The 9,695-nt window shown below is 37.4% G+C and overlaps 2 protein-coding genes across 5 annotated transcripts; both read right to left on the bottom strand.

Annotated features, from left to right (window-relative positions):
* Positions 1 to 198: 198 nt before the first annotated feature.
* Positions 199 to 2,406, bottom strand: upp2 (uridine phosphorylase 2). The gene is made up of 7 exons (XM_040028043.1): positions 2,162 to 2,406; positions 1,889 to 2,003; positions 1,640 to 1,798; positions 1,425 to 1,539; positions 1,095 to 1,304; positions 862 to 1,008; positions 199 to 736 (listed from the first exon to the last, which is right to left on the bottom strand). The coding sequence occupies exons 1-7, from the start codon at positions 2,212 to 2,214 to the stop codon at positions 564 to 566; spliced, it is 972 nt and encodes a 323-aa protein (XP_039883977.1). The 5' UTR covers positions 2,215 to 2,406; the 3' UTR covers positions 199 to 563.
* A 551-nt stretch (positions 2,407 to 2,957) lies between these two features.
* On the bottom strand, positions 2,958 to 7,677 carry LOC120731167 (uncharacterized protein C7orf57 homolog). 4 transcript variants are annotated; one of them, XR_005695311.1, is made up of 8 exons: positions 7,513 to 7,633; positions 7,203 to 7,249; positions 6,868 to 7,032; positions 6,661 to 6,757; positions 6,235 to 6,343; positions 5,948 to 6,034; positions 3,397 to 3,489; positions 2,958 to 3,098 (listed from the first exon to the last, which is right to left on the bottom strand). XR_005695311.1 is itself a non-coding variant. In XM_040028045.1 (8 exons), exons 1-7 carry the CDS (start codon positions 7,590 to 7,592, stop codon positions 3,408 to 3,410), a joined length of 651 nt encoding a protein of 216 aa, XP_039883979.1. In that variant the 5' UTR covers positions 7,593 to 7,636; the 3' UTR covers positions 2,958 to 3,098; positions 3,397 to 3,407. The 4 variants fall into 4 exon arrangements, 3 of the variants coding, with proteins under 3 accessions (XP_039883979.1, XP_039883978.1, XP_039883980.1); XM_040028045.1 differs by having other exon boundaries at positions 5,952 to 6,034; positions 6,868 to 7,020; positions 7,513 to 7,636; XM_040028044.1 differs by having other exon boundaries at positions 5,952 to 6,034; positions 7,513 to 7,631.
* Between the last annotated feature and the right edge of the window lie 2,018 nt (positions 7,678 to 9,695).

The raw sequence follows: 9,695 nt of genomic DNA, 5'->3' as shown, positions 1-9,695 counted from the left end.
TTCTAAAAAAGCATGTAAGAAGGTGTTTTTCACCACTGTCACTGGTATCTCTTTTTGTAGCAACAGATAGTTATTTCCCACTCTAAAATGACTTGAGGCTCCTCAAAGATCAGTTTTAGAACCACTTATTGCTTGAAAAGCCAACCCCCCCCCCCGCCCCCCAAAAGACAATTCAAAGACTCCAAATCTACAAAAATGTCCAGACGTGATATTTTTATTTCAATTCATTGAAGTGTGTTTCTTGGTCTTAAACACATGCCCTTAAAATTCAAAGTAATCTCCTTTCTTGCTGGACTGTAATTCCAGCTTTGGCAGAGATAAACATGGAGATCAAGATACAGAACATATCATTTTGAACATTTGTGTTATTTTACAAGGATATATTTCTAGATAAATATAGTAGATATAATACATACTTACACATATACTCTATAAGCATACATGCAACACGCTTAATATTTTATTGTCAAATAAATCATAAAAAAATCTTAATGTCTAACTTTTAAATATTTCAGTATTAACATTTTAAGTGCAATATATATACATATCCACATGAGTCAAAACTATGTACATGCTACAGGGCGACTGGATTGTTCGATAATATATCCCAGGCGTTTCTTGATAAAATGGGCCACCAGAATTTGAGGTCTCTGCTGATATTCCACCAGAACATCATGGGATGATGTGATTTGGTCCCCCTCAAAGCGATTCAGCAATGCAACGCATACCACAGCTCCTGGAGAGTGAAATGAGAGTTTTTAGAATAGTGCAGTATGTCAAAATCACAAGTAGAAGATGTACTTTGCAGCATTCAGAAGGTTTTGCCTTCATACAGTGTTTGCATTGTTAGAAAAATAATACCTTTGAGACCACAGACACGGCACATAGCAGCGAAAACAGTGGACTCCATTTCAATATTCCTCACTCCGGCCTCATAAGCTTTCCTCAGATACTCCAGTTTCTCTTCTTGGGAGAAGGAGCACAGAGCTCCATCCAGTCGGCCCTGACCTACAGAAACGGAAAACAGGATTTGTCAGGGGATGACAACTAGGAATTACAAATAAATGTTTAATGGAGTTCTGTTCATACTGTACCTTCATAGAAGTCATGGGTGCACATGGTGTTTCCGATCACTGTTGGAAAAGTTTGAAGCTCAGAAGAGCACTGCAGAAGCTCGTTGGCCACTCCCTCATCCAGCTCAGTGTTCCTGGTGATAACTTTACCCAGAACGACCTGTTCAAACTGGGGGCGGAAAGAGTAGTCCACTGCTTTTTCCGTGATCACCACGGTCCCTGGAGCCAGACCTGTAGATGACACAGGGCATAATTTTCTTACATACTTTAATAAGAGTATTGGATTAATGACTTGAACAACTTGTTTAACTGCATGTAAAACTTTCTCATATTAAAATCAAAAAGACTTACCGACTCCACCAGACGTTCCCAGGCGAAACAAAACCACATCACGGCACTGGGCATGGTGCAGGAGCTTGATGAGCTCATGCAACATGATGGAGATTGATGGAACTCCCATTCCATGCTGTATTATATACACAGTGCGTAGAAATTACATTTTCTAATCCGTTTCCTAACAACATTTAAAGAACAGTTCCACCCACAGCAAATAATGAAATACCTACACTTATAGAGAGAACTGGTCCCACTTTGTACATGCAGTAGCGATCAGTTCCCTCACAAATATCTTTGATGTCTCCTGGGTTTCCTGGCAGTTTCAGCTCCTGATGGATGAACTGGGCGAAAGCCTTCATTCGGTTTGCACTGCCACCAACACACACAAACTGTGGGAAACAGAGAAAAACAGAGGATTGTTGAATTGTTTTAGAGCTTTTAGAAAATAGTTTTATTTAAGCTGGACTTATTTTACAAACCTTAATATCTCCAAACATTTCAGGGAGGTTGTGAGTCTTAGTGCTCAGGCTGAAGTGGTAGAGAATGTCCTCTTCCATGGTGTCCAAATTGGGATTTTTTACTTGGACCTGTTCACTGAGTAGATTTTAATGCATTTTAGTTCATGAAGAGTGGTGAATCAACAATAAGTATATGTGCATGGATTAAATATATATTAAAACAGTGACATAAGTTTAAAGAAAAGCATCAAGAAATACTGCTTAAAAGACTTCGTTTAGGTTGCCAATACTTACTTTATATACTCATTCTCCTCATTCCCCATGTGGTTCAGAAGTATCGGTGCCATTACTGCAGCGTACACTTTCAAATGAAGTTTTAAAATGTCTCAAAACCTCCAAGTGTTTTCAGTTACTGCTTTCCAAATAAGAGTCATACCAGACTGTGCAGCAGATATAGTGGTGACCCCTGACCTTGCCATTCATTGGTTCCAGAGAGAGGGGAGTAGCTCAACCCTGCTGCTCCCACAAAAACATCCTCCAAGCCCCAAACAAACAGAGTATGATCAACCATAAAATTACCACAAAATAATAAAAATTACTGTCTGGTTCTAAAGTGTAAGTAAAGTTTTAAAAAGTCATACGAGCACCAATCAAAATAAGCAATTGTTCATAAAGACAGTATTATTATAAAGACTGTTAACTCTTACAAAAGCATGAGTGTGTGGGTGTGTAATGTGTCACTAATAGCCAATCTGAGGCTGGTGAATAACTGGCGTGTACTGACATAATTTAGCAAAAGAACACCGAGATAACCTCTGACACTAGCACTGTCATATGAAAACAGAAACGCACAGAGCCAACATAATGTATCACGAACAGGAATCATGTTTAGTGTGGAAAATTTAGCCTGTGACATATACATATATATAAATGTTTCATTTTGGATTGGTTTCATTTTATTTGAATTATCAAACTTTTCCCAGAAGCTGACATTTACAGCCTCGTAGACACAGAAAAAAAACTTAACACAGGAGTTAACTGATGCCTTCAAGTGCACCACTAAAAATCACAATAAATAAAACGTCCAATCTGTAATTCAGTGAGGCACTTTAATGCTCGAGTAAAAGATTTAACAATACAAATTTTTCTAAAACAAAGTAAAATGCTTGATGTGTCTCAGCATGAATCTTGTACGCCCTTTTCCCATCCAGGCACCTGGCAGTCTTCCGATCTATTGAAATTGAAATATGTAAGAGTACAAGTCATTGTCACATAATTCACTATTATCTCTGTTATAGTGTAAAAAAGCCTTCTAAAGTCGTAATGACTGGAACCTTGAATTTTGTCACCTTCATCTTACATTCTGGTTATTAATAATAATACCCTCATAAAATCCATACACTGCTTAGCAGTTGGCCTTAATTTCCTTTCAGAATGCAAAATGAGCATTCTGAAAGCAGAATAGGAAATTGGAATGTGTTATGCTTATTATAGGGTTAAGACTGTAACTCCATTGCTGCACTACTTACTTGACACGTCACTATACTGGTTTGCTGTCTTCTGCATAACCAAAGCTGAGTAGCTTTGACATGTCAACAGGGGCTGGTTTCTTGTCAATTACTCTGAAAGAAGATTAAAAATATAGTCCAAATATGATGGAAACAGAAATGTGAAAATTTGATCTTTTTAGTGTTTTTTCCCTTTCTCTCTTTACCAACAAAGCTCGTTATTTCACTACACATTGCCTACAGTGCTCACAGTTTAAACATTAAAAATGGACCGTACCCCTCCAACACTGAATAAACTCTGGCTACTTATTACAAAAATTGGCTTCCCAACTAGTATTTGTCAAACAACACAAATATAGCAAAGATCCAACTGTGCAAAAATGATCCAGCAAAAGACTGGCTGCGTCTCACATTCAACATTTATCTCTTATCTCATTCAGACAAAGCAACAAAGAGAAGCACAAGTATTTTTCTCCATTTGGTTAGTCACTCTTCTTCTGTCTGGAAACTTCCAGATTGCAACTGACTCATCTTCCTCCAAAACTGTAGCTGATCAGCAGTTAAAAGTTGTTGCGGTAGGTTGATCTGTTCTGGAAACAAGCTTAATATATTACCACATTGGGGTGTTTGCAAATTTCACATAACTTTTTTATGGTAGACCTTTTGTGGAGTGCTTTCAACAGATATGATTGCGATCTCTGGTGCATTGCATGCTAGGTTATTTTGGGTTATTGACAAGTCACTGACATTTTCCCAGAGGTACAGAGAGCACACAGAACTAATCAGCTGTTAGCCAAAGCAAATAGATGAACATCTGGATTCATCTAGAAACCATCTCTCTGGGTGCTCTTTTGTTTGACCTAAGTTTTCAACCTGCCCAAGAGCATTTGTGCTTTGTCATCATAACACAGAGACGTATGGGACAGAATGTAATTACAACAATGTCTTGAATGTACATATATTTTTTAATTAGCCATTTATCTTTGCATCCTATACTGTATTATCTTAATGCTAATTATTACAAAAATAGAATGCCAAATATAAATAATATTAGTAAATAATACTCTAGACATGTTCGAATATATTTAAATAGATGGTCAAATCACTGTATGTAAATTAAGGTTTGTTTGATTTTAAATAACATTTAATAAAAGTCAATGTAATTAACTAATTTGTGATATACTATTTCTGTTGTTTCTTTAGTAAAAACAATGGGGAAAAATTCATAGTAAAAATAAAAAAAACCAAAACCACCCCACGCCTTTATCTGAAGTTCATACTAGACTGAACAACACTGTTTTCCTGTAACAAAATGATGTTTGTACTTGGATTAAACAGTGGTGGAGTGCCTCACCTCTGCAGGGTTGGGCAAGAATAACAGCAAAGGTTTTTTGGGTTTCATGGAAGTCTGCGTCACTTTAAAGTTTCATTACTGCATCCTTCTGGATTTAACATTGCACTGTTGTTCGTAGTTTACACTGCTGTTCCACTCTTGTGCTTTTAAAACCCAAATATTGATTTTCACCCCTCTGCTTAGTTCCCTCACTCATGCTGATCTTTAACTCTGGCCTGCATCGGCAACCATAATATACTAATAGTATATCAGTATATTGTTTCTCCTTCATATTTCCTGCATAAAGTTGAGACATGCGCTACTGTAGTTTTTTTGTTTTAATTATAATGGACAGTTGGATGGTTTCCTCATAATAAAAAGCACATACATGTTGCCTCTTTATTGATCTTATTTCATCTGCTTCCTCATTTCAGGGAACTCTTGTGTGTGCCAGTACGCACATGAATGTTTATACCTTAACTGACTAACCATGAGTAAGTAAGCAGTAGGTCATACACCAGATCTTAGAGACTCCTGGTTGTTCTGGTTTTAATGGCTGACAATATTGTTGACAGTGAGTCATTTAGGATGAATAATTTGATTTTTATCACTTTATCCACCCATTTCAGCAGGACCACACATAGTTAGTTGGGCACCATGGTGGCTCAGTGGTTAACACTGTTGCCTTGTTGGGTTCAAACCAGGCCCCCACCCGCATCTTCTCTGTGTGTATGTTTTATGAGGGAGATCTAAGAGCTCCAGTTTCACCCCACATTGAAAAATACGGTGGGTTGATGCTGCCTGTGTAGGCCCATGAAAATCTCCCAAAAGACATGATTGATTACTTTCTGCTAAATAAAAAAAGTATACACAGTTAAATGATCTGATGCTCTCCAACTGAGTTCAGTTTGATTACTGGCAAGCACAAATTGAAATAAACAAGTTTGAATGCAATCAGAAATAGTTGCACATACAGGACAGTGCAGGAAAGCTTTGTGAAGGCTAGACCTTTTATTCTATGTGGTTGTCTACTTAAAATAAAGACCAAAATGGACTGCAATCCATTATTATACATGTCCAATGTCATTTACAACAAAGGTGGATTAGTATTAGTATATTAGTATGATCCCATTATACTTTATGTCAAAGAATCTAATAGAGTTGTAAAACTGCCCTATGAGACCTCCCTTACACTAAGCATAAAACAGAACTTCAGCACCATCTTGTGACCACACTCACTTACATCCTCCTGAATTTGCTGGCCTCATGATATTGACTGGATGTCTGCAACTTCTCTGTCTCACTTTGGTGGACAGAAATGTTGTCCTGTACAAAAAGTAAAAACAAAATCAGAATACGTGGAGGTTATTTGTTGACTAATTATTCCCAATTTGGTTGTTTTTGACAACTTGGCAATCAGCTTAAGTCATCGAACAGTCCTTAAACTAACAACACAAGAGGTGGGATAATTGTTTATGGATCATATGCCAATATTAGTTTTCTAAATGACGTTAGCATTACTGTACCTCCTCTTTCTCATTGTTGCTGCTGTTGTCTCTTTCCCAGGCTGACATGTTGTCGCTCCCAAAAGGAGGTTCTTGTGGTTCAAAAGCTCCGGGGATTTTCTTCTCTTCACTGTTAATTAGCCAGTTGGAAAAAACAAAACAATATAGGTATATAAAAGTATCAAATCCTTAATGACAGCTTAAATACAAGATCAAGCAAAAAAAACAACAACACAACCCCCCCCCCCAAAAAAAATAAATAAAATAAAATAAAATATGGCTGTGGTTGTGGAAACAGGATAGTAGCATAAAAAAAGGTTTTGTTACATAAACAGTACTAGCAGTGGGAGAATCTTACTGGCAAGTATTTATGTACATATTAGAATAAAAACAAAGTGTACATACTACTATGAGTATGTGGTGAAAACAATAACACAAATTTGAAACCTTGGCTCGCTTAAGTCTCCTGATTCAAAGCCAAACCAATGTGGAGGTTTGTATGAACTGGGTTTAGAAATAACTGATTCCTCGTGGCACAGAAGTCCTGTTGAACAAGGATAAGAAAAAAAAACACGGGAAAAAAACTAATGTTTGTAGCAGTTATCATACAGCAAGAGGAAAACATGGAAATGTAAGGAAACAGGACGGCTTTACCCTTATGCCCTCCTTGTTTTGCAAGTTTTACATAATCAGAGTCACTCTCTAGGACTCCAACTCTTCGCCCTCGGATCCTCTCCTCAGGAAGAGTGTTGGTAGTTGGGGACAGTCCAGGGATCTGTGAGATGTGGCCATTGCTTGTATGGTATCCTGTTTTGACTCCTGCAGTTTTAGTATACAAGCACACATATGTATATATATTCATTGCTTTATAAATTGCATTATCCCATGTGCCTATGTTACTTCACACAGCATCTCTTCACCAGTGTTATCCTCATAACCTGCACAACCTGCACACCCTGAACTAAGTATTCATAATTAGTTTTACTTGCCATATTTTGTTGGTTCCAGATCGTTACTCGTGAGGACGAAGGAATTTCTGGTGGAAACAGAAACAAAAAAGCCTGTCAACCTTTCCAGTTATACCTTGAGCGAGCCGCAAGCTGTTGTCATTAGCACCATCAAAGCAATAGTTAAATTAACCTTGGCGTTAGCTAGCTAATGCTATCTGTGGTAGCGTTGATTTTTATCCACGCCTGTAATTAAACACACATGAAAAGTAACATGACTAATTTGACTAAAGTTAAAGTTTCAAGACAGCGATTAAACTTCTGATTTAAAAGTAAAACGTCTTCGACTTACTCTGAATTCATTGTGAAAGCGGAGTAAGAAGCCGCTGTGAGTGGAGGCAGACTGTTTGGAAGTTGTGATGGCGTTTCCATGGAAATGGGCTTGAGCCCTCTGGAATACAGTTGCTGCTATCCAGAGAAAAGTGCTGCGCGCAGAGTGAATACTCTCATAGGGTGCATGGAAAATAAACAACAGTTAGTTAGTTAGTTAGTTAGTTAGTTAGTTAGTTAGTTACACTCATCATGGGCATGAGTGTCAATGGTAATTTGGGGCTTTTAATGATTTCTTTGAACTGTGAGTTTTGCAAGGTGGAATGATTCTGCAGCGTGCATCTTCGACGACTGCAAAAACTTAGAATTGGGGTTTGAATTTATGAATTTATTTACCCCCCCCCCCCAAAAAAAGTGGTAATATTTGGTTGAAAAACACTTCCTAGAGTTTTGCCTCAAGGCACACCAATGACCCCCACTAATTGGGGGCTACTGTCTTAGAGCACCGACTTCTTTCTGCCGCCTTTCTATGTGGATTACATTTAGAGAGAGATTTGATGAGTTGAAAAGCTTTGTGTAAGGTGTATTTGAATAATGTTTTTTTAAAACTAATCCATTGACAACTTTTCAGAAATTTTCTATAAATAAATACTATCCGAGCATAAACTATCCTTTAGCCAAAGTTCTTCTTTTCAACCAGAACAAATAGGCTGTCTGCACTTTCTTCTTAAAATGTAATAAAGAATTAAAAGTAGATGCAAATCTGTAGGCGATGGGACATTATCTTTACTTTCTGTACATGAATACCTCTTAGGATAATTTTTTTAAAAGTATTATTTCTTTTCTCTTCAGCAGCCATGCTTGCTTTGAAGTATACCAATAATTTATGTGACCTCAGGTATGTTCAGAGCTTCTCTCAAGTGCTAAGGGCATGCGCACAGCAATCCAAATAGCAGAAGGAGCTTGCGTTAACATGTTAAGCTACCCAGAGAGAATATGTCAGTGACAGGAAATGCAGTCTATTCCTTCAGTAGAAAATCGCAATGTGGCTTGAGATTATTTGGTAGTAAGAAAACGAATAATGCACAAAAGCAAACAAGGCAAAAAACACTTTATGGGTGAACCCAGAGACATTTCACTAGATATGTAGTGCATCTGCGTTTTTAAAAACACTTCACATTAAAAAATACATTGACACAACACATGTTATTTTTCAGAAAATTGTTTTAATGTGTTTATTATGAGAAAAACAATGTTGTTTGTATTCAAAAATTGCATGTTTCTTAATTATACCAAGTTATGACTAAAAAGCACTTTATGACAGGATAATGATAACATTATAGGCATAAATATAAGGCAAAAAAATTGACACACAATTAGATTGGCATTTGACCCTTATGACAAAAACGCTATTATAAAAGTGCTCAGATAGATAGATAGATAGATAGATAGATAGATAGATAGATAGGGAAACTACTGTATTACAGCAGCATGATAAAAATAATAAAATAATAAAAACAGTACAATCTACAATAAAAAGAAAACTGCCCAATGTAAAAGTACTGCTGGCCCACAGTGAAGGTGCTTTAATGGGATGTAATACAAACAATTTTTACATAAACAGCAATACTAAAAATAATGAAAATAAAAAGTAAGACCGAAATTGTGCAAAGGAGTAGTGCAAATGATATTAATGAATAATATGTACACTCTACGTCTAAGAAACAGCAGCAAGAATGTTTGACACAGACATCTGTGTGGAATTCTATGTTCTGGTGTTCATCTGGAGAGAGTTGCTGTACTGTTTTATTGAGAATGATGGGAATGATTTCCTGCAGCGTTCTTTATGGCTGCAGGGTTAAATAAGACTTAGGGAAAGGAGCTCTGCTGCTTCTGTAGTGTAGCATGGAGGAAATGAGATGGATTGTTTGTGATGGAGAGCAGTTTGTTCAGTGACCTCCTGTCCCTCACTGGCTCAAATGCCTCCAGATTCTTGCCAATGATGGTTCCAGCCTCGTGGATTAGTTTGTTCATCCTGCTGGCATCTCTGGCACTGATGCTGCCTGCCCAGCAGACAACAGCAAAATAGATGGCACTCGCTCCCACAGACTGGTAGGAGATCTCCAACATCTTTCTGCACACATTAAAGCATCTGAGCTTCCTCGGAAAGTAGAGTCTTCTCATCCCCTCCTTGTACACGGCATC

Source organism: Simochromis diagramma, unplaced genomic scaffold (assembly GCF_900408965.1).
Source record: "Simochromis diagramma unplaced genomic scaffold, fSimDia1.1 OVJJ01000343.1, whole genome shotgun sequence".
In the NCBI taxonomy this organism is placed as follows: Eukaryota; Metazoa; Chordata; class Actinopteri; order Cichliformes; family Cichlidae; genus Simochromis; species Simochromis diagramma.
This window is presented reverse-complemented; position numbering and strand designations above follow the sequence as displayed.

What these genes read in the sequence shown, in the direction of transcription:
- upp2 (XM_040028043.1), bottom strand. Translation starts at nt 2,214, where the DNA reads ATGGCACCGATACTTCTGAACCACATGGGGAATGAGGAGAATGAGTAT. An exon ending in GAGGAGAATGAGTATATAAA is followed by an intron (nt 2,004 to 2,161) that starts GTAAGTATTGGC and finishes AAATCTACTCAG; the next exon opens with TGAACAGGTCCAAGTAAAAA. An exon ending in CACCCATGACTTCTATGAAG is followed by an intron (nt 1,009 to 1,094) that starts GTACAGTATGAA and finishes CCGTTTCTGTAG; the next exon opens with GTCAGGGCCGACTGGATGGA.
- LOC120731167 (XM_040028044.1), bottom strand. Translation starts at nt 7,592, where the DNA reads ATGGAAACGCCATCACAACTTCCAAACAGTCTGCCTCCACTCACAGCG. An exon ending in AAAACAAGGAGGGCATAAGG is followed by an intron (nt 6,758 to 6,867) that starts GTAAAGCCGTCC and finishes CTTGTTCAACAG; the next exon opens with GACTTCTGTGCCACGAGGAA. An exon ending in GCCAGCAAATTCAGGAGGAT is followed by an intron (nt 3,490 to 5,951) that starts GTAAGTGAGTGT and finishes ATCTTCTTTCAG; the next exon opens with AGTAATTGACAAGAAACCAG.